The sequence below is a fragment of the Microtus oregoni genome, unplaced genomic scaffold, assembly GCF_018167655.1.
Source record: "Microtus oregoni isolate MIOR12 unplaced genomic scaffold, Mior012 000010F_ref0000083, whole genome shotgun sequence".
In the NCBI taxonomy this organism is placed as follows: Eukaryota; Metazoa; Chordata; class Mammalia; order Rodentia; family Cricetidae; genus Microtus; species Microtus oregoni.
In genome coordinates, this window is record NW_024543069.1 from 39,455,169 (window position 1) to 39,479,425 (window position 24,257).

Here is a 24,257-nt window from a genome sequence, read left to right on the forward strand (position 1 = left end):
TTCAATCTATAAACACAAACGATTCTCTAACTAGTGCCAGGGTACTGTCTACAGAGACAAGCCCAGGTTCTAAAGGCTTACGGCTCTTAAAAGTAAGTAGAGTGTTTAAAGACTGTAGCCAAGCGCGGTGGCTTGGGCCTGGAATTCAGCACTTGTGAGTCTGAGGCAGAAAGATTGTAGCAAATCTGAAGCCAGTGTGGGCAACATGGTAAGACCCTTCACTCCAGCTGTCTCTGTATTTTTAATACTCTACATAGAGAACATAATCTCTGCCACCCACACCCTAAAGTACATTTTCCTTGACATTAACACAGCTCTGGGAGGCTCCTTCATCTCACCTAGTTTTTGAAATTCAGCCCCACCATCTTTGTCTTTTAGTTGACTTTGGTCCTAACTAGTAATGCATTGAGATTGCACTCGGACCACAGGTTTCTCTGCCTCTGTAATGTCACGAGCTGTCTCTTGTTAGCCAGTGAAATTTGGTTTTGTTTTACTGTTCGTGCAAATAGGCACTGCTATTGAAGGCTGCGGCTGTCCGGACTAGGATGCACACAGAGCACTTCCGTAGATACATGGCTCCCCACTGAACGTGCACATCACGAGAACGTCACAGGTAACCGTCATTCACTACCTGGTCAAAAATCACCCTTCCCCCAGTAGACAAGACCTAAGTACAGTGTGAGCACACCAAGTGTCTTCCTCAATCTCTCTCCACTTGATGTTTTGAGATGCAATCTCACTGCCCCTGGAGCTTGCTGACTCAGCTAGGCTGTTTGGCCAGTGAGCTCCAGGGACCCACCATCTCCACCCGAGGCTAGAGGCGTGAACTGCTGTGTCTGGTTTTTACCATATGTGCTTGGGATTGAACTCGGGCCCTCAAGCTTGCATGACTGCACCACCTTCCCAGCCCTTAAAAGGCCTATTATCTGATGTGCTTTGTATATTTCTTCTGACAAATATTTTAAAAACCAAGAATTATAAGAGGAATTATAAAACACTAAGGTTTAAAAGCAACGTAAGTAATATACCGAATAAGGAAGAAAGAACACCAGAAATAAACAGTGTAGGCAGTCAGCAGAGCAATTCGGTAGAACAATCACTAATCTAATTTCTTGGGGCTATCTACTGCTATCATTTGCAGATTTGTTTACACCTGCGAGGTACATGGGAGCATGCAGGATACCTGAATTGTTCTGGACTGTGTACATATTCCTCCTGGTGGCCACCATCTTAAATTCACTCCCTTCCTTCCGGGTCCGCCTTTGCCCTGCCTCTGCAGAGTCCCTGGAGAAAATAAATTTGAAACGAGTGAGACATCCAAACAGGGCTCCCTGTCATCTCCTCCTGTAGACACTGTTGCTCTCCCACAGCAATCTGGTCTCAGATACGACAGCAATACCTACGAGAACGAGCTGCTCTGAGCTTCAGCCAGACGAAGTCTCTTGGCGTGGTTCTTCCCCTGGTAGTGGGCCTGAGCCACCGCAGGGGAGCTGAAGGAGGCGTCACACAGCTTACAGTAGTCGTTCTCTGTGGCCAGGATCACTCTCCCCCCTGGCTTGCCGGAGCCCACCTGCCAGTAAAGACACAGAAGGACAGTTACACCTCCCCACTCCTCCCAGATCCTTCAGAACAGAGCCAAAGCCTAGGCAGGGCCGCAGGCACTGAGTCTTGTAAGAAGAAAACAATTCCAGGGAGGAGACTAGGAGATTCCAACTCCCTATGAACCACCTAGGATGACGCTATCTCTATTGAAGAAATGTTTTCAAAGTGTGGACATTTAGGGCAGGAGGTGGTAAGTAAGGCTAAAATCTTCCCAGAGAGGGGGAAGTGTGCTCCAAATCCACCAGCAAACACTTACTGAGCACCAACTGTGTACCGAGCAGCCCGCCTAGACTAAAGCTGCCAAGTCTTGAAAGCTCCAGTTCTACAAACTCTCCACACCACGTGTGGGTAAATAACCAGGGGGGAAAGACTTAGCGAACCCAGATAACAAGTAAAAGAAACCAAACGCTGTCAGGATTAAATTCCATTGGGCCAACAGAAATTATTACAAAGCAAATTTTGACTAAAAATGATCATATGGTTAAGATTGTGGAAACCACACCTTTATCTAGAGCAGCACTGTGTGACCTGGAAGAGAAGACTCTCAGGGGACAGCACGACAGCTTCATATTTCACAGAGGTTCATGCTAAACAAATAAGGTGGGTGGGGCTATTTCCCAAGGAGGAAGGGCCCAGCCGCCTGACTCTAGAGCACCTATCCTGAAGGAACCCCTAATGTGAAACCACTGGGTTGCAAGTGCCCCTGCTGCAATGAATATATCTTATCTTCTGTAAGTCTGGGGAGGGGGCCCAACAGGGGCACCTATACACACTGTCAGCAGAGAAACACTCAGGAAAGTAACATTATACCTTGGTAGTTGGGAACACTAAGATGACAAAAAATTTTTGCTCTGCGACATTTTAAGCTATGCGACATCATGGAAAGTTACTCAGCTTTCCCAGGCTTTTAATAAAGCCCCATGAGGCCCATGCAGCTGGCCCATGGACCATGCTTTGAATAATAAGGCTAACACTTCCAAGTAATGGCAAATACTAAATGAGGCCAGGGCCCAGCACTAGAACAAAACCAATTATAGACTTATCTAGTGTGCAGGATTTAAGCCAGCATCAAAAGCATTCAAGATAAGTAATATTTTAGTGGAATTTTTTTAGACTTTATACGTATGAGATTGTTATCTACATGTATTCTGTGCATCCCATGTACCAGACTAGGAACTGGAGGGACAGAGAGTTGTGAGCCACCATGTGGGCGCTTGGAACAGAATCCAGATCCTCCGCATGAGCCATAAGAGCCCTTAACCACTGAGCCATCTCTCCAGCCCTTCAATTATTCCCCCAGGGCCAAGCCTAGCTATCACATGGTCATTTAACCTAGAATTCTGAAAGCTATATAAAAATAGACACAACTATTTTTCCATCCTCTCACACATCACGGTCAAGTCCAATGAGAGATCTCGAGGGTCAAGTGCTGGCAGGCACCTCTCAAGGCATTAAGAGTACCAAGAACCGGGCTGGAGAGATGGCTCAGTGGTTAAGAGCACTGGCTGCTCTTCCAGAGGTCCTGAGTTCAATTCCCAGCAACCACATGGTGGCTCACCACCATCTGTAATGAGATCTGGCGCCCTCTTCTGGCATGTGGGCATACATGGAGGCAGAATCTTATATACATAAGAAATAAATAAATAAATAAATAAAATCTTAAAAAAAAAAAAAAAAAAAAGAGTACCAAGAACCTTCGAGGGTGCTGTCGCCCAGACTGGCCCTGACAGAGTCACAGGACCAGCGCTCCTGACAACATGCATGTGACAGCCTCTTCCCGCTGCTCGCCTCACCTGTGGCGGGACAGGAAGGAGGGGTGTGGCTACAGGCTCTACCACGCTGCTCACCCTGGCTGGAGGAGGACAGCTGTTGGCTGCGTAATAATTTCGGAGTTTCTTGCCATGGTTTTTACCCTGGAGGGAAACACAAAGAGGACAGTTTATCAGGTAGCAATCGGTGGACGCGCACAGGCGTGGAGTTAACTGACCCTCGCCAGGACTGACGCCAGGGAGCCTGTCATAGGCTGGAGTCTGCGCTGTGGTAAACGCCATGACCAAGAGCTTTCACTTCCAGGTCATAGTGCATCATGGAGTCAGAGCAGGAACTGAAGCAGAAACCATGGAGGAGCCAGTTCTCTCTGGCTCATGCTCAGCGGCTCTCTTTCATAGTCCAGATCCCCCCCACCTCCTCCTTCTCCTCCTCCTCCTCCTCATCATCATCAATCAAGACAAGTTCCCACAGGCCAACGTGATGAAGCAACCTTTCAACTGAGATTCCCTCTTCCCAGGGTTGCGTCAAGGTGTCAATAACAACTAAGCAGGCCAGAGTCTACTATTTGTTTCTAAGGGAACAGTTATATTTATCAGGAGAAGATAAAAAACTGAAGCCAAAGAAACCAATTTCCTCTGAGTTTCTAGAGAAGCCTCGCTCTCCCGGGTGGCACACCCTCCCCGAGGCTCGTCACCATTCATTCACACAGGGCCGCATCAGCAGGAATCTTGTGATGCTCTGATCTAAGAGACTTCAGAATAAAATCATGAGATAGCTAATCCAGTGATTTTTACAAAAATAATACCAGTGGAGGGTCACTTCATAGAGAGGGCTCTGATGAACCTCAGTTCATTCACCACTTGCAGAGACCCTGTAGGACGCTGTGGTCACCCATACCTGACAGTGGAGGAGGTGAGTGGGGGTAGGCACACACCTTCAGACAGAAGCACCAGCAGACCACGGCTTGAAACCAGCTCAGCACAGCCCTTACAACGCATCATGGTGGCCCAGTCAGAATGGCCTTTCTCACCACATTTTCGTTGTCGTTGTTAAAACTGACACGCGTATTATTTCTTGAGCTGATAAATAAACAGCAACTGGTGGCAAAGATGAAAAGCACTGTGGTGGGGCTTGGAAGGACGACCCGGAAATTCAAATGGCTCACCACTACTATGGAGAACCTGGGCTCAGTTTCTAGCACCCACATCAGGCAGCTCATAAGCACCTGTAACTTCAGTTCTATGAGACCAATGCCCTCTTCTGGCCTCTGTAGGCTCTACACACACACACACACACGATGCGCATACATTCATGCAGGCACACACACACACATACATAAAAATAAATCTTTAAATGCACACCGAGTACGGGGGAAACAGTTCATTACTTGCTAAACCACGCTGTGAAATTTAAATCTGCATAACAACCTGCTTACTCCCTGGAAGGAACTAGGGACTAGCACACAGCATGCTTCATCTCCTGCCATCCAAGTGTTCTAGCTATACCATCCCCATGGGGCAACCAGAGTCAAGGTTATGCTCCCCTCTATGGCTGTGCCTTCAAGGAGCTCTAGGCGGTACACCACCACTGATCTCCCACCTCCCAGAAATGGTCCTTCTAGCAAGTTCTTTCCTCTGCGGCTCCCTCTTTCCTCTTCACACAGCTCCTCCTCTACCAGCCCTTGAGTTCTGCAGTGTCCGAGGCCCACCCTGGGCTCTCCTCTGTGTCTGCACTCCAACTCTAGATCACTCTGCCCGGCCTCACAACTTTATAGACAATGAACAAACGTGAAGGCGGGGGAGTGGGTTGTCCTTGCTGTTGTTTTGAGATAGTCTCTCACAGCACAGCAGCCCTGGAACGATGGCCTTGAGTGCATTGCCATTCAGTTTCTGCAGTGATGAAGGTCAACCCGAGGCTTTGTGCACACGTTCATCAACTGAGCTACCACCCAGCCCTAAGACAATGACCCCAGATTGTGGCTGCGTCCCTGGCCTTCGCAGTCACATTCCCAAGTACCTTCTTGTGTCCTCGATTCCTTCCAACAGGACATTTCACCACCGTCCAAGTCATCCACACATCCATAAACGCCACCACCTGCCCATTACTTCGGAAAGCTGCTGAGGCCCCCCTGTGCTTAAATCACACTTCCAGAAACCCGGCACATCTAATATACTGGCGAGTCCTAGCAGCCTGCCTCCAAACCCGTCTCCAGGCCGTTCCACTTCTCTCAGCTACACCAACCATGTAGTGACACAAACTGCCGAAACCTGGTACGTGCAGCCACAGCTCCTCCCGCTCGGCTCTCAGTCTGGTCCCTCTGTAATTCTCATAAACCAGCAATGACTGAAGCCATAAATCAAACCACGCAGCCTCCCTCTCTCAATCCACTATTGGCTGTGTATGTGCTCTGCAGGGGAATGTCTGCCCAGCATGAGCAAGACCTAGGTTTGACTCCCCAGCACCACAAAGAAAATCTACGGAAGTCTCATAGATAGGTGTTTTTAGGTCCCACCTCCCATATTTGTGTCTCCCCAAGTGCTCCTGCCCCTGCCTGCCATTCTCCTATCTTGTTGGCCTGCTTTCCTGAGCTGCTGGCTTTCAGGGCCTTTGTCCTGCTGTGAATTCTGCCCAGGAATTGGCTCTTTTAGACTTTGGCAAGTCTGGATCACTCTCTTCGTGAAGTGTCAGCTTCCGGGACAACTCACGAAAGCCCCCGCAAGGTTGCACCTGTATACATGTGTCGATCACATGACCACATCACGTGATGTCCCTTTATCATAGTACCACAGCCCCAAAGCTGGTGATCTGTCTGTCTTTTTCCCCTCCTCTGAGATGTAGACTCCTTAAAAAGAAGGACCTGCTTTCTGATCTACGGACCTGCTTTCTGATCTACATGAGGTTACCCGTAAATACTGGTTGGAGAAAAGAATCAGGTATCGTGGTGGGAATAATTTCAAAGAAGAAGAACAAAACTAGGAAACCGTGGGGTGCCCTATTTCTGTCTGTGCCAAGGAGGCTTCTCTGAGAAGGTGACCACATCAGCTCTCAAACAAGTCCCAAGGCATTTTCACTACCATCAGGAACAAAACACTGATTTGTCCACTCTCTCCACACCTGCTCAATACAGGGCTTGAAGTCTTCGCTAGAGCAACAGACAACTCAAGGAAAACACGAGGGTACAAATAGGAAAGGAACCTAAGACAAGCAAAGTCAGAACAAACTGGTGTGGGAACTGGAAACGACAGAGGTCAAAGATCAGTCTTGGGAAGGATCACTTCCATGGAGCAACATGGAAAGTCACGTGGGTTGGACTAAGGAAAGGATGGAGAGTGAACGGTGAAGGAAATGAGACAGGCTGTACAGAAGAGCTTCCAGAGAAGAGGAGGACACAGAGTTAGTCATGGGAAAACGGGGTCACTGGGACCCAATGGGGGCAGAGGAGGAAGACAGAGTTAGGGGGAAATTGGGTCACTGAAACATTTTTTGAAAGACATGATGGTAGATGGTCATGTGGTACATGCCTTTTAACACAGCACTAAGATGGCAGTAGCAAGTGGATCTCTGTGAGTTTAAGGACAGCCTAGTTTACAGAGTGAGTTCCAGGTTAGCAAGGGCTGTGTAGTGAGATCCCATCTCAAAACCCAAACAAGCAAACAAACAAAAGAGACGTGGTAGTCCATAGCTGTAATTCCAGTTAGTTGGGAGGCTGAGGAAAGACAGAAAATCACACAAGATCAAGGCCTGCCTAGGTGACAGGAGTGTCAGAACTGGTGCAAGAATGGAGTCCTGCAAGGGGAATTCTGAGCGGTTGTGGGAACACTCCAAGAAAACAAGACAAGAGTCTTGTGACCTCAGTTTCACACCGAACTGCTCTTGGGATGTGTTTTCATGCTCCTCCCAGGTGTAGCAGATAGGCGTGAGTTTACTTTAGATGTTGTTATTCATGTGCCTCTATGGAAAAACGTGGTTTTGCCACATTGGGCTTGAACTTGAGATTGTACACCTTACTCAGTGACTCTCCTTAACCCTCAGATAGAAACTGTATGGAGCTCTAATGAAATTTACTATTGCTGAGGCTTTCTTTAGTCTGCCTCATTTTTAGACCCTGCTCTTCCAGGTTCACGCCACCAACAAGAGCAGCAAACACAGTATCTCAAAATTAAGAATTGAGAAAGGGTTAGGGACATAGCTCAGTGATGAGAGCACAGGCCTCGCAGGAACAAAGTCCTGGTCCCATTCCCAGCACCACCGCTTCCGGTCCACACTACCTGGCAACCCCATTGTAATTGACAGCCACTGCTGACGGAAATCATCCTAACTGAGCAAAAGTGTGATGATAAAAACACACGTGTGGCCTCAAAATCTCTCTCCATCTGATCCTTACTCAACAGATAAACAATGTTTTTTTTTTTCCCAAGGATATCCTTGTAGGCACCACCTTAATTGAGAGACAATTAACATCATGAGAACCTCTGGTGACTCATGCAGCAGGATGGTGTCTGTAGTACTATTACCCAAAACCACAAACCCTGAACCCAAGTAAATAAGGCAAACTCTGGACCACTACAAAACCTGTAAGGTTGTTAACGAAGACAAACACAAAGAGGAGGTGGTGAAGGAATGGCTTGCCCAAACTAAAGAAGACATTAAAATTACATGTAAATTTCCATTTTGGATTGGGCACCCGAGGCAGGAGAAGCTGTGTGTAGACAGTGGGTGAAATAGAAACAGTTGAGCGTGGAGTGCAGATGGTTTCCGTCCATGTTCACCCTTTGGTTCGCTTTGGTTGAGTTTGTGGTTGCTTCTGTAGGCTTAGGTAGCTCAGGCTGGCTTAAAACTCACGATGAAGTCAAGCAGAACACATGTCCACCCTGCCTCCAGCCCCCAACTGCTAGGCTTATCTACATAAAAAAACTAACTAACAAGATCAGGCGCAGGGAACTGTTTAGACTACCTCATACGTACTGACTTGAAGGTGCTGTGTCAAAAGCCACCCAGCCAGGCATTGGTGGCGCACGCCTTTCATCCCAGCTGTGTTTCTATCATGAGACAAAACGCAGACACTTTTTTGAAATCTATGAGAAATGTTTACTTCCTATTACTCCCTCATATCATTTAAAAGTGAGGTTTGTTGCTGTCTTAGGATTTCTATTACTGTGATAAAACACCAAGACCAAAAGCAACTTAAAGAAGGAAGCATTTACTTCATCTTAAAGCTTAGAGCCCACCCCTGAGGAAGTCAGCAGGAACCGAAGCCATGGAGGGGTGCTACATACTAGCTTGCTCCCCAGGACTTGCTCAGCCTTTCTTATACCATCCAAGACCAGCTGCCCAGGTACAATCCTGCACCCAGTGGGCATGGCCCTTGAAATCTGTCATTGATGAAGAAAATGCCCCCACAGCCTCACCTACAGACAATTATAGAGGCATTTTTTCAATCAAGTTCCATTTCCCAAATGACTCTAGCTTGAGTCAAGGTAACATAAAACTAACCAACGGTTAGGACACACAGAGTTGCTCTCTCTTCCTTGGAGTACTGTGACTATATTATACTCTGCACATATATACACACATACATACTATATATATATGTGTGTGTGTGTGTATATATATATATATATATCATATATATCTGGAGGTAGGGGACAAGAAAAAAGAAAATAATAATATTAGTTGTCCAAGAAACAATTGTATGAAGCAATCCAGAGGGCAAAATGGGGTAAGATAGAGAGATCTAAGATTTGTTTAGAAAGGAGCATTTTATGTGATAATGTGGGTGGGAGTTTGTGGAGGCAACTATTATAAACATGAAATAAGAGGAAGAAGGAAAGAAAAGCAAGTAAAAACTCCAGGAATAGGAAAGCTACACAAAGAGTCACGATCCAAAACAACTAACACAAATCAAAAGAGCAAATCAAAGAGCTTCACGCAATGAAGTAATTAAAAACAAGAAAGAGAAAGACTGAAGAGGTGATACAGGGAGGAAAGATGGCAGTGGATTTCTTTAGGCCATAGGATTCTTCTTCCTGTTTTCAAGAAACCTAACAGAAAGTCAAGGGAAACGACACAATTTCAAGTTTATAAATCCACGTATGGATCAAAATAAAGAAGACATTAACTGGGAGCAATTTCGATGCTGTCCACTTGACAACCTGGGTGTCTGGACCACAACCCTAGATGGAAACGGAAGGAAACAACTGCTGGACAGTGTTCCTTACTCACAAGGATGCAAAAACCCAAGGTCAGCCTCCAACAACTGGAATAACCTGCAAACAGAGCACGGAACACTTGCTTTGTAATGGAGTAGACAAAATTAGGACCAAGCTTCATAGGGTAAACCATGAAACTACAGCCAATCCAAGCTGAGAGCTACAAAGAAGAACGGAGCAGAGCAGAAAGACAAGACCCAGACCATGTGGGAGACATCAGCCGGCATCCCACGCTGTCATCACAGGACGTTCTTTGTTCCACAGACATTACTTTGAGTAAAAAGATATTTTTAAGGTTGTTTAAGAGGGAAAGAGTTACCAGTCCCAAATGTCACCAAGACGTAAACACAACTAAAGTTGGCCTACCAGGCCACTGGTGACCCCAAAAGGACCAGGGAACACAGTGGAAAGGGGGGCAGAAAGAATTTAACATCTGGAGAGTGAGAAGCAGGGCTGTGAAATGCTGCCTCCTGAGTCCGCACACATGAACCCAGAGCAGCCGCAGTTACCTTCAGAAGACCTACACAAGATCAAGTCAGGCGCCATCCCTGCATGCTGTGGTGGTGCATTGACGTCCCAGCATGCTGTGGTGGTGCATGACGTCCCACCTCTATAGCTGAGATGCTACTGGCAGGTGATAGCTTCTGGGGGGTGGAGTCACTGATCTTCAGGGGCGTGGACTCTACTAAGCTGCCCAGTTCCCAGTGGATGTGCAGTGGGTGGCCCCATACTCAAACTCAGTGATTTATTTTTTAAAAAGAAAAAAAATAAAAATAAAAGAACATGGAGTTGGGAGGGAAACAAGGATGTAGGGGCTGAAGGAGGGAATGGGAGGTAAATATAATCAAAATACATTGTATACAGATGTGAAAACTCAATGAATAAATAAAACAGTATGTATTAGAAATGAGGTAGCCGTGGTGGCACACACCTCTAATCCCATCACCTGGGAGGCAGAGACAGGTGAATCTCTTTGAGTTCAAAGCCAGACTGGTCTACAGAGTGAGTTCCAAGACAGTCAGAGCTACAAAATGAGACCCTGTCTTAAAAAAAAATCAAAGTATATGTGTGTTTGTGTATGTGTGTGTGTGTGGTGTGTGTGTGTATAAATGGTGAGAAAAAAAGAAAAAAGAAGATATGAAGGTGGGAGAGGGGCATGCTGAGAAGGTATCAGAGGGGAGCTGGAGGGGAAACTTGGGGTATATAACAAAGATACATTGTATATGTATAAATTTTTGAAGAATCAATAATAATTTTTCTTAAAAAGAAAAAAATAAAGGGAAGGTTGCTGTTGGTATTTCAATATATTCAGAAAAGACCTAGTCGGAGTTTTTTATAGTCTGAAAGTAAACAGACGAGGACAGCTGGTAAAACCCAAAGCACAGGATGGGGAGCCCAACTGGTCCCAAGCAAAGACGTCTCTCTGAAGGGGGAAATGAGAAGCAGACTCAACTGGAGAAGCAGCAGGCTGCCGGGATCCAGTTAGTAACTAGATAAGGAGAGTTACTGTCCCATAACGGGGCCAAAGCAAAGACTGGAAGCACTTGTCATCCAGACAGCAGAACAAGAGAACCAGCAAGGGTTTCTCCTCAGGTAAATGGGCCAAGCTTCCTGTGTAATAAAAATCACATTTGTGCCCAAGGATCATTTTCTTTGACCTCATCTATTGGTTGAACTATTCTTATGAGGATCCTTTAAGATAGCAGGGAGACGGGCCTGGTGGTACTCTTATAATTCAATTGCTGGGGAGGCTGAGGCAGGACAACTGTTAGTTCAAGTTCAGCTGGGCAACTTGGTGAGACCAAGTTTAAAAGGCTGGGGGTGTGGCTCAGTAGTAAAGGACTTGCCTAGCATGTACAAGGGCACTAGCTTAATCGCCAGTGCCGGCCAAGCAAACAGACAAACTGGTGTCTGGATGTAGGAGAGCATCCTGGGAGAGATGAAGTTTCTTACTCAGACAAGGTCCTACTCACTGTCCGTGTAGCTGCAACACTGAAGCAGCTGCATTTCTTCACTCAGTACAGCCCTCCAAAGCAGCCAAATGAAACACGGGGATGGTGGTGGCGCACACCTTTGCTCCCAGCACTAGGGAGGCAGAGGCAGGAGGATCTCTGTGAGTTCAAGGCCAGCCTGGTCTACAGAGTGAATTCCAGGACAAACTCCAAAGCTACACAGAGAAACCCTGTCTCGGAAAAAAAATAAATAAATAAAATACAGTTTTGTATATTTGTGCTGGCTGGGTTTTGTCAACTTGACACAACCTAGGTGTATCTGAGAAGAGGAAATCTTAATGCAACAGGCTTCCTCTAAGACGGGCCTTTAGGGAAGTCTATGGAGCATTTTCTTGATTAACAACTGATGTGGAAGGGCCCAGCCCACTGAGGGGGTGGGGGGGAAGTACCAACACAGGGCAGTTGGTCCTGGGGTGTATAAGGAAGCAAACTGAGCAAGCCAGGAGGAGGAAGCCAATAAGCAACACTCTCCCACGTCCTCAGCATCAGTTCCTGCTTTAAGGTCCTGTGCTGACTTCCCTCAGTGATGACGTGTAAGCTGAGAGTTGTTAAGGTGAAATACCACCCTCCCCCCAACTTAGGTTTGGTCATGGTGGTTTGTCACAGCAATGGAGACCTAACAGAGACACAAACTGGTGTCAGGGGTGGGGAGTTGCTGTGACAGGCCTGACCATGCTGTGTTTCGGGAGGAGTATAAAAGGACTTTGGAACTGGACCCAAGAAAAACGGAGTACTCAGAGCCTACTGAGCTATTGTGGGAACTTAGAAGATAATGCAGAGAATGCTGAGGTAAAGTGTAGAGGATGGAGGCCTGGCTTGTGAAGTTTGAGAGCCGCTTACTGTCTCTATCAGGGACATTCATTGTTCTGATTTAAGAACCTGTTGTTCTAGTCAGCTGCGGCTGAAGAATCGGCTGTGATTAACAAGAGAACAGAACCAGGGAAGTAAAACCTTTGCTTTGCTGGACAGCAGGGGCTGAAGAATCAGCAGTGAAGTCTTCTGGGGAGCATTTCCTCGGAGTCTACACACACAAGCTGTAGTCCAGAGGGGCCAAGGCTGCACTTTGCACTGGCAGCCTAACGTGGTAATGTGTAAGTTTCTCAAGTGGTACCGGTCTGAAGACATGAAAGGGTCATGGGAGCAGCTGAGGCTTGGCACTGTGAGAGGCGAGGAGAGGCTACAGGGGAAGGTGAAGCCTCAGTTGTAACAGAAGCTCCAGGATTGAAGGGTTTATGAAGAGAAGCTGGGGTGAGTCAAGTCCCTGAAGAGAGCCCAGGAGAGGTTTTTGGTGAAGGTGCAGCCCAGCTCCAGAGGAAAACAACACGTTTGAGGACCACGGGAGGACCACTAACAACAGCGGCAGCTGTGGACTGGAGCCCGCCTGAGCCTGTGAGACACGCTATGTGTGCTGTGGACGGCAGAGCCAGAGAGCTGGAGCTGCCCAGGCCCCGGGAACCCAGAAGACCGTGAGTCCCAGAAGTTGGACACTGAGCTTCACGCTGTCAGAATTCGGTCTTGCTCTGGTTTTGAATGCTAACTGTGTCCTGCTTCTTTCCTTTTGGAGTAAGAAAGTATTTAACTTCTTTGCCTATTTTACAGGAACCCACAGCTAGGAGGCTCATTTCAGAGAGTCTTTAGATATTTCAGAGAAACTTTGAACTTTTAAGAGATGTTGAATTTTTAAAGAAAACTTAGACCTTGAAACTTTTAAAGACTGAGGGACTTTTAACATTACACTATGCTTATACTATGATATTTTATGAGATCATGGGGATGAATAAGAAAGGACAGGTTATGCTTTAATAAGTGATGCACTTGTGTATTAAATAACAAGTGGTCAGTCGTGCTGGTTGGTTTTTGTCAACTTGACACAACCGCAACCATCTGGGAAGAGGGAATCTTAACTGAGAAGATGCCTTCAGAAGACTGGCCTGTAGAGAAGTCTGTAGGGCATCTTCTTCATGATTGACAGGAGGGCCCACCCCACTGAGAGTGGTACTACCCTTTGGCAGATGATCCAGGGGTATTAAGAAAGCACACCAAGCAAACCGTAAGTATCAAGCCAATAAGCAGCATTCCTCCATGGTCTTTGCTTTAGTTCCTATCCTGATTTCCCTGAGTGATGGAGTGTAACCTGAGAATGGTAAGCTGAAATAAACCTTCTCCCACCCTGCCTTTGGTTGTGGTGTTTTATCACAGCAATAGAAACACTAAACCAAAACACTCTAAACAACAGGAACCTGATGTGGGATTTCCCCTCTGTGTCCTGTGAATATATTTTACTACCACTGGTTAAGAAAAGAAGGGCAGAATATAGCCAGGCTGGAAGAGATATATAGAGAGAGTGAGCAGAGTCAGAGAGATGCGATGCAGCTGCCTGCAGAAGGAGAAAGAGTCAGCCACCATCCAGAACCTTACCAGTAGGCCACAACCATTAATAAAAATGGGTTAATTTAAGATGTAAGAGCTAGCTAGAAATATGCCTAAGCTATTGGTCAAACAATATTAATGATTAATATAGTTTCTGTGTTATTATTCAGGTCTGGGCAGCCAGAAAAATGAACGAGCAGTCTCCATTTATATGCAAGATGGCTCAGCAGATAAAGTCTGATAACCTGAGTTTGACCCCATACACACACACACACACACACACACACACATACATAATGTAAAAAATACACATACATAAATGTAAAAATACTTTCTGCTACTCTCCTCCTCAAAGTAACTCTTCCTCTGGGTATTTATGCTGATGAAATCCTATTACATTTCTTCATCCCAGGCTTGCACTAAGTAATCTGAGCATGCAGACAAATTTCAATAAAATGAAAACTCATTTCTCTTCCAAAAACCTGATTTTAAATTAAGTTATAAGCAAAGCCATAATTTTAAAAGTGAAAAATTAGATCGCCTCATTAAAACATAAATGACTCAGCCGGGGCTGCTAAAAAGCTAAATGACGGGGCTAAACAGCCTGGGGTATAAAACCATCCGTGATGCCCACCCTTGGCTCGAGAAGGCAGCCCCTGATCAGGAGCATGAAGATGTCAGGAGAAATGGAGACGAGGCTGAGGGGAGGGTTTACAGAGCAATCGCCACTGTATCCCGAGTACTGGAATGTGATACAGTCGGACTCCGGTGAACAATGCCTGTTTACCACACCGAGCAATAGGAAGCTTCGATTTCAGTGGCATCAGCTCCCCAAAGAGGGTTAGGTAATTCAGAGAGTGCATCCACCCAGGGCCTTGTCACCTATGTGACTGCACTGACAGATGTGTGCCCGTGATATCACCCTGAAACAACCATCACAAAGCAGGTTTGTCACCTTGAAATAAAGCTTGACACAGGCCCTCTCCTTTCATCGTAAACCATTGGTTTTGCCAGTCTGCGCTCATTGCCCCTCAGCCTGCACTAGAGCCTAGTGGGTCCCCACCCCCTGGGGGCAACCCTTGCCTCTAATGGTTTTCGTTTATCACCACCTACTGATCCCTGCAAACTGACCCATCTTCCAGTCTGACATTTCTGCTCTATGTGAACAGGGCCTCAAGCAGCCTCAGGATGCTCGGGAGTTCCTGGCTTACTATGTGGCAAGAATGCCTTGAACTATGGGCGCTTCTGCCTCCGCCTCCCCAATGCTAGAATTACAGCTGCCACCATTCCTGGCTCCAGGCTAATACTGCTATGGTTTCCTTCCGTGTTGGGTCATGTTCATCTCCATCCCACATGACCATGCTCCGATTACATGTTCTTTGATTCACTCTCATACTAACTACTTCTCTGAAAGAGATCCGAATCTCGGACAGCGGAGAGATGACTCCGTCAGTAAAGCCTTTGGCTCGTGAGCAGGAGGACCCGAGTTGGGATCCTGGCATTCACGTTAGTTTCTGTTTGCTTGTTTTTGAGACAGGATCTCTCTAAGTAGCTCTGGCTAGTCCAGAACTTGCTGTGTAGACCAGACTAGCCCTGAGGAAGCAGGGAGACGGGCAGACCATTGGCGCTCTCACTGGCCCACTAGCCAAGCCGGGAGCTCTGAGTATGGGAAGACATCCTATCTCAGAAAATACAGTAAAGAGTGATTGAAGGAAACACCCAACAGGGACCTCTGCCCTCCAAATACTGCCACACACACGTGCACCCACACACAGAAGCATGTACAAACACACACGCCAGGCACATACAATCCAAAGTTCACGTCTAAGGTGGTCCCCTTCTGCACCATACAGACACAACAAACTCCTATGCCTTGCTTTAAAGGAAGAGAGGAGAGGTTCATCCTAGCAATCACCAGTAACATTGTCCTCATTCAAATCTTTGCTTCACAGCTAACTTAGAAACATGCATTGTCATACCCAAACATCTTTTTTTTTTTTAAATTAGGCTCTACTTTCTTTTTTGGAGGGGTATTGCGGGAGGTGATAGAAAGTCTCCTGTAGCCCGGGCTAACTTCAAAATCGCTCAGCAGCTGAGGGTTTCCTTGGCTTCCTACTCCCCTGCCCTCCACCTCCCAAGTGTGCTGGAAAGGTTCTGCATCCTTCATACCTGCCCGCCTCTCTCTCTCTCTCTCTCTCTCTCTCTCTCTCTCTCTCTCTCATACTTGGCTATTTGGTTTCTGCTCTGCAACAGACTGTACTTCTCCCCTAACTTTTCCATGTGAAAATTTTATTATTGGAGAATTTTTCTCTCTTTTTTTTTTTATTTCCAGTTTACTTACTCACCGCATCATGGAGGGAACAGGAATGAGTTACAAATCTTGTCAACTTAAAAAGGTTAGAGCAAACACATAAAGATGTATAATTTTTCTAAAGGTTTGTCTTATTAGTTTAAGCCTAAAGCCAATGATTTTTCCCATCAAACTGTACTCTCCATGAAAAACCAAAAGGTACTATCACCGTGTAGACACAAGAGTCACAAAAGCAACACAAGGTAGAAGTATAACCCACACAAACAGAAAAAAAAAAAATCACACATTGCCTCATTTTCCCGGAAAGGTAACGACTATACAGAAGGCATAAAGCAGGCATACACCAAATAAAGACCTAGGAAGGGCTTCAGAGAGCTCAAATTTTAACCGTCCAAGCCATCCTTAATCTCTGCAAGTGACTCTATCTACACAGATGGAAGATCTCATGGGAATGAAAGCAGAGGCTAGCTACATTCACGTCTGTCTGAGATGGGCCATCATAGAAGCCACCACCTGAACGGAAGACAGGAAGAACAGCCACCAGTACCTGGTCATCAGCATGGGGAGTAGCACACAGGGATGAGAGAAGAGACTGCAGAAGAAATGAGAAAGAAACACAGAAGCCTTGAGTAGCCAGGGTTGTACTCAGGTCTGCTGCAATGAATTCTTCTCAACTGCTGGCAGCAGACAGACCTGAACAAGGCAGAGCAACAGACCTTTTCCTCCCAAGGAAATATTTTCAAAGCAAGATACAGTGTTCAATTACCCATCTTTAGGATTAAACCAAAATTAGGTAAACAAAAACTTTCAAGTGGAGAAAAGTATGGGGAGCTGATGAACTCCTGAATGAATATGTCTTATTGACATGAGCATAGCAGGGCCTTAGACTCATGGGAATGGCAAGGCCTGCCTCGGATCAGGGTAGGGCCTTATGATTCCTCTGAATATGAGCATTAATGCTTGCAGGGTGTGCAGAAAGAATCAACACAAAGATGACTGAAGCCTGAGGCTGCTTCCCTATGGAGCCCCCTCCCAAGAGTAGCTAAGCTGCCACCTCCTCTCTGCGTTGAAGCTGAGTCTCCTGGCCACTGCATTCTGATGCATTCCCATCAGATCGCTGCCCCCTGGATCCCAGCTTTTCTAAATGGTGTCTGTCTTTTCTTCAATCTCTGTCACTTCCGTCAGGTCAACCTGAACGCAGGGAAGTTCATGACAGAAAAGCATAGTTTCAGTCAAGTAGCAATGTTATAATCAACAGCTTTCTGCCGTGTGGTCTTAGCAGCAATCAAAAACTAAATCAACAGTGGTCTAGAAGATAACCCTCCATTCAAAGAGGGTTTCTATCTTCAGGTCTCTTTTCTCCAAAACGGAAAAACATCAAACTGTATACAGACAACAGTATAAAGTAAAAAGAAATACTGGGGCGAGATGGCTCAGCAGTTAAGAGTGGTTGCAGCTCTTGCAGAGGACTGGATTTTGCTTCCCAGCACCTATATCAGGGGGCTCATAACCACCTGCAATTCCAACTTCAAGGGACACACCATCCTCTTCTGGCTTCTGCAGACACCTATGTGCACATATGCATACACACAAGCATCCATGTGCATGCCACAAAAAAAAAAAAAAAAACACGTGACTAAAAATAAGATAAAAATTTCAAAATAAAACCCTATATTGTCTCAGTTCCCCATTTATTCTCAGGCAATAATACCCTTTATAATGGCCCTTTCCACAAGCTATTCTACATAGAGATAAAATGCTTTACATCTTAATATTCAGTATCAGTTCATTCAGAAGACTAAAAGAAACTAAGATATGTTTATGAGGAAGGTAAGACTCGATAATTGAATATCATATTATTCTCTCTATAAAAAGACACCATATTTGCTCAGCTATGATAGGATGCATAGGAAAAGTCTGAATGACGTAAGAGAAAGCACAAGAGTCGTGTGCCAGGCGGCCTTGAACTGATGCAAGCTGTACAAATTTCAGAACAATTTTACACTGAGTTCATGTAGTACACTTCTCCTTGGATCCCTAGGCAGAACCCACTGTGTGAAACATGGCACTCTCTTCCCAACTTCTGAGTTTTCCAGTCTCAACTGGCCATACCTGGAGGGTAACTTGTGGCTACACAGTGCCCGAAATGTTCACCCCACTGACCCCTTCTCCACCCAACACCCAAAATGGTCACCCCATTGACACCCTCTAACCAACCAGCCCCCAAACACCATCTGTAGTGGTTTGAATGAAAATGACCCTACAGGCTCAAAGGAAGTAGCTCTATTGGAGATGTGGACTTGTTGGAGTAGGTGTGGCTTTGTTGGAACATGTGCATCACTGGGGGTGGGCTTTGAGGTCTCAGATGCTCAAGCCAGGCCCAGTGCAGCATTGCTCTTCCTGCTTCCAGCTGATCCAGACGTAGAACTTTCAGCTACTTCTCCAGTACCATGTCTACCTACATGCCATCATGGTTCCCACCATGACAATAATGGACCGAATCTCTGAACTGTAAGACACCTACAGTTAAATGTGTTCTGCTATAAGAGTTGCCACAGTCATGGTTTCTCTTCAGAGCAAAAGAAACCCTAAGACATCATCTAACCAAACAGAACCCAAAATGCCCACCCAACTAGCACCATCTAACCAAACAGCACCCAGAAAGCTTACCCTAGTAACATCATCTAACCAAACAGCACCTGGAAAGCTCACCCCACTGATACCATCTAACCAAACAGCACCCGAAAAAGCTCACCCCACTGATACCATCTAACCACACAGCACCCGAAAAAGCTCACCCCACTGATACCATCTAACCAAACAGCACCCGGAAAGCCTGCCCCACTGACACCATCTAACCAAACAGCACTGGGAACGCTCACCCCACTGACAGTCACTTCCCTTTCTTCTTCTTACCTGATAGTGTGCCTGGGCTTGCTGAGCAGAGTTCAAGGTGACATTGCAGAGTTTGCAGAAGAGGGGCTTACAGAGCTCCTCCAGGGCAGAGTCTGGCTCCCCTCCCTTAGCTAACTCTTCTTCCCCTGCCAGGGGCAAGGATGTCTCCTGCCCAAAAGCCTTCTGTGGTGGAAGCTGCAAGGTCCTTGTGGACCTGGCAGCCACTGACATAGGAGGAGAGGTCGAGGGCCGCTTAGGTGGAGGAAGTCCAGCCTGCTGCAAGAGAATCATCAGGTAGAAAAGCCACGGGCATAATCCAGTGGGTGATCAGGGGTGGCGTCTTCAAACCTAAAGCAACCAGGAAAGAAAATGAAAAAGAGATCTCAGCAATACGACATAGAAATGACACCAACATCTTTCTCTTCTCTAAACCCAGCTTTGGAGCATCTCTCCTTAACCTTAGCCTACCAGACGTTCCCTGCCTGCTTATCCTGGCTGACTGAGAATAGCTTCTGAGATTTGCTTTTTATTTTGCTTGGCTCAGTTCCAAATGCCATCCCTCTGGCCATGGGCATTAGCAGCATTGCATCCATGTCCAATTAAGTTGAAAAGTCATATGACTAGAACTGAACATCAAAGGTCATCCTCCAAACCCTTCTCTCTGGAATGCTGAACCACTCTTGATGGTGATATGCACAACCAAAACAAACAGGCAAGCAAAGAACAAACAAGGGAAAGCCACCCACCTGGTGAGAAGCTCTTCCACCCAGAGGATGCTAAAGAGTGAAAAGATCATCACCTCTAAGCATCTCTCTCCCTTTCTTTTATGCATTTTGTCTTATTTGTTTTTACTGCGTGTAAGTGTGTATTGCAACATGGCAGAAGCTCTTCTTCCACCTGTACACACACGTGTGTATCTAGGAGGTATGGCAAGCACTTTACCCACTGAGCCATGTCACCAGCCACCGTTTTTTTATGACAGGATGTCACACAGTCCAGGACGGCTTCCAATGTGCTGAGAATGACTTTAACTTCTTGACTCCACCTCCCAAGTGCCAGGATTACAGTCCTGCACGGCCACACCCAGCCACCTATCAGATCTTTAAGGCATTTCTATAACTAGTTGGAAAGTGGGTGAAATCTAAGAAGAGGATGGCATTAAAGTTCTGCAAGGTACAATGGACAGGGGCAGCCCGTAGACCCCGGATGGCACAGTGAGCTGTTTGGAAGATAGTTTTGTTTTGCTTTTGTTTGTAAGTTAAATAAATTGTCAATATTTAAAAATTAAAAGCTTCACAGAATCCAGCAATAGAAGGATAATCTGGCAACACTACACCCACGCCCTCCACTGCACACAACCACCTGTTTGGTGCCAAATACACTATACCCAGGCCAGCCTTCTCAGGGCCCCTTCAGCCCTAGTAGGGGTGCTGCCTAAAGGCCTTGGGGTGATGACTCTACTCCATACAGCCTTTGACTACACTCCTGAGACCCTTGTAAGTTTAAAAATACCTTCTCTCCATCAGGAGGTAAATCACACACTCAAGATAAAGCATCCAGAGTATGAACCAAGTAATGGACCACACTATCCTAAGCCCTGTGGTGACTTATAGGCCATTTATATAATTCCTTTTGCTTTCTAAAGGATACACTCAGTGATGGTTATAATTCCAATTGTCAATTTGACAGGATCTGGAATTACCTAGAAAAGGAGCCTCATTGAGGGTTGGTCCAGACTAGGTTGGCTGTGGGCATGCCTATTAGGGATTTTCTTAATTAGGTTGAGGTGGGAAGACCCATCCTAAGAGTAGGTAGTACCACAGCATGATCCTGGATGGCATCAAAAGGAGGCAGAGCTACACTCGCATTGTTCTCCTGACTGTGAACCCATGAGACCACCTACCATGACAGCGTGAGCAGCTGCCTCGGGCTCCTGCTGCCTAGACTACCCCACTATGGTAACTGTGCCTTAAACTGTCAGACAAAATAGATGAACCCTTTCTCCCTTAAGTGGCTTCTGCCAGGGTATTTTATCATAGCAACGAAAAAAGAAAACCAAGGCACTCTATTCTATTTTCCTCAGACAAGACCCACTATGGCCGGGCAGTGGTAGTGCCTTTTATCCCAGCCCTCGGGAGGCAGAAGCAGGCAAATCTCTGAGTTCAAGGCCAGCCTGGTCTACAGAGTGAGTTCCAGGACAGCCAAAGATACACAGAGAAACCCTGTCTCAAAAAACTAAAACGACCCAATATGTCCCACTCCCTCTTTACTTTTACTCCTGCATCTTTTAGTCCTAACCACCTAAAAAAATGTACCACGGTAACATCTTCAAGTAGTCCAGGTTCTAATTATCTAAATTAGAATCCTCATTCAAAGTCTACACTTTCCTCCACTCCCATGATTGTTAAAAACTTTTCTTGGTCAATAGGATGTGGTGTCTTCGGCTGCTGAGGTTGCCATCTGTGATGAAGATGTGTGGGCTAGGGCAGTAGCAGGTTTACTAAAAGGACTCAAGGGCTCTTTAAAAAGTAAAAGTTAGCACATTTGGTAAACACACAGTGAGGAGGAGCCTCAAGATGAAGAGATGGTTAGTCGTAGAAATACACAGTACTTATTGTTTAATTGTAATAGCTAGAAAGGAAGAATATTCAACCGCCCATATCTCTGGAAACACAAAGAAAAGGGATACAGATTTGGAACATTAAAACAATAAGCTTCTCTGAAACAATATTATTTCTCCCAACTAAATAAAAGACATCCAAAAACCAAAGGTGATTATGGAGGTGGGCAACGAACCTAAAGAAGCAAAACCAACTTTTAAAATAGTTTAACTACTCAGTCATAACTGACCATGTCACTCACTAACTTGTCACACAGATTGGGTTAGGTCATCGATGCTGCCGGGTCATGGAGAAAGGACAGAGCAGGGTACCAAAACATCCGATAAAGGAAATCAGCAACAGACACAGAAAAGTGAAGAAACCCACAGCCAGGCATGCCTGGGCTTGTCTCTTGCACGCTTACTCCCACCTGAGGAAACCCAGCAGGCATTGCCCCCACTGTGACACAGTGCTTTCCAGCAGAAGCAAGGGCCTCCTCAGGACAGAGGCACAAAAGGCCTAATTCCAGAGCAAAACACCGGTGGGGGTGGGGTGGGGGTATTTACAGTGCAGGCTTACCTATCACTACATTTTATCTTCATAATGTTCAAAGAAAGGGTAGAGACCTCAGAAACACTGCTGTTATATATAACCAACATAAAGCTAATCCCCTCTCAAAAAAATCCATTGGCATCAATCACAACAGGTATTGCATTTGAGTAATAAATAAAACCAAAACGTCAGTGAACGCACAAACTGTAAAATACAGAGACCCAAAACACTCGGATCAAACTGCAAACCGTTCAGACTGCTGCATTAATTTAAGAGACTAATTTGGAAGCCGATATAAAAATACTTCTCAGATCTTAAAATCCATCCGATTGGACGTGTGCAATGGCATACATGAAGGATGCACAGGGCTTGATGTCCTAATTTGGAAGGGAGCTGAGAAGACACTAAGAAAAATCACAGCTCCACCATGTACCGGTTTAAGGGAAATGAATGACCACAGCACACGTTTCCATGGCTGGGCTGGGGCCTACTCCTCCAGGGCTGTATCGCAAACAGCCCTCCCCGTGGCAGAAATGGACCCAAGGAAAAGAAGAAAATCCAGGAACAGGTTCCTGGCTTCCGCTTAAAGTAGGGAAGGCTGTCCCTGGGTATTCTGGAGAAGAGAAGAGAGAACCTTACTCAGAGGTCACCAGAACGCGGCAAGCAGAGAAAAAAAGAGTTCCGGAGGCTGTTTTACATCACAGAAGGAGGCTGAGATGGGAAGGAGGCCCCGGCGACCCAGGCTCTGCTCTTAGGACTCAAAGCTGCGCCCCTGCAGCATCGCCCCCACCCAAGCCATTCCTGGGCTGGGCGCGCACACACGCACTCCGGTCCCGCGCGGATGCCGGCGGGGAGCACCCAGTCGCCGAGGCGGCTGCGCGAACGGCTGCGGGATCGGGCTCGGGAGCCCGCCGGTCGCCGCAGGCGGCCGAGGCTGACACGCGCACACGGACGCAGCCGCGCGGACCAGCGCTCCTCCGCACTCACCGGAACCGGCAGGCCGCCGCCGCCCCCGCCACCCCCACGCGCCAGTGCGCGGCTCCACGACCACTTGGTGCGCTCGCCGCTGCTGCCCGGCCGCTCCGCTGCTGGAGGTTGACTGTCAAAAGTCGGTCGGATCGGAGCCACAGGGAAACAGCTGCAGGAAGTGACTGCGGAACCGGGAGGCGGCGGCGGAGGCGGAGGCAGGGCTCCCGGCGGTGCCACTGCGCATGTGCATGGGCCCCAGCGGCTCCCGCAGACCCGGGGGGCGCGGGGCAGGTGCGGGACGGTGACGTGAGAGGGTACATTACCCGGGCACGGATGACTCTCGGGGCTGCCCCACCTACCCTGACAGCGATGCAGGCAGAAGCCTGGCACAGCCTGGTAGGAGGGCGGAGATTCTCGTCTGGTACCTCGAAACTACACTCCCTGCGCCCCCGCCCCGAGATGTAGAGTCACAGAGCTGCCGAGTCCGCACTGAGGACCTCCGCTCACCTACCTGCACAAGGCGGTGAGAGATGAGGGACACTTCCTCCCGACCCTCGCAGCCTCACCTGCAGGACCAGACGGCCCACAGAACATCTTCAAGAGAGACGCTAAAATGGATCGCAGCCATGGTTCCGCTGGCATTGTACCTTCTAATTCTGCATGTGATTACTTGTGTGGTACCGGGTTTTTCTCCTTGGACAACATGATACAAATTTTCCGTTTACCATCTGCAGAGTATGATTTCTCAGCATCAAGTACTTTCATATTGTGTGCGGTTATTGTGTAATCATAAACTAAAATGCCAAGGAGGTCTAGTAAGATGTGCCCTGCCTTTGAATATTGGAGGACTGTTCAGCAGACACACGAAGCTAGCTAGTTGTGCACCAGCCATAGGGGAAAGTACTCCACCATGCAGATGTGGTTAGCGCATGGGAAGTATATGTGAAAATATCGCGTAGCTTGTCTT

The 24,257-nt window shown here is 46.9% G+C and overlaps 1 protein-coding gene across 3 annotated transcripts in view; it reads right to left on the bottom strand.

Moving 5' to 3' along the window:
* The window catches only part of Zmat3 (zinc finger matrin-type 3), a 30,904-nt gene extending 7,432 nt beyond the window's left edge, over positions 1–23,472 (bottom strand). Inside the window, exons 1-5 of one of the 3 annotated variants that reach the window (XM_041658983.1) lie at positions 23,309–23,472; positions 19,191–19,517; positions 3,450–3,515; positions 1,404–1,570; positions 1,184–1,284 (exon numbers count right to left, since the gene is read on the bottom strand). In XM_041658983.1, coding sequence (XP_041514917.1) covers positions 1,184–1,284; positions 1,404–1,570; positions 3,450–3,515; positions 19,191–19,460 — 604 coding nt within the window. In that variant the 5' untranslated portion in view covers positions 19,461–19,517; positions 23,309–23,472. Of the gene's footprint in view, positions 1–1,183; positions 1,285–1,403; positions 1,571–3,395; positions 3,516–19,190; positions 19,518–22,960; positions 23,259–23,308 lie in introns of those variants that run through there. The other 2 variants (XM_041658981.1, XM_041658982.1) reach the window with 2 other exon arrangements.
* Between the last annotated feature and the right edge of the window lie 785 nt (positions 23,473–24,257).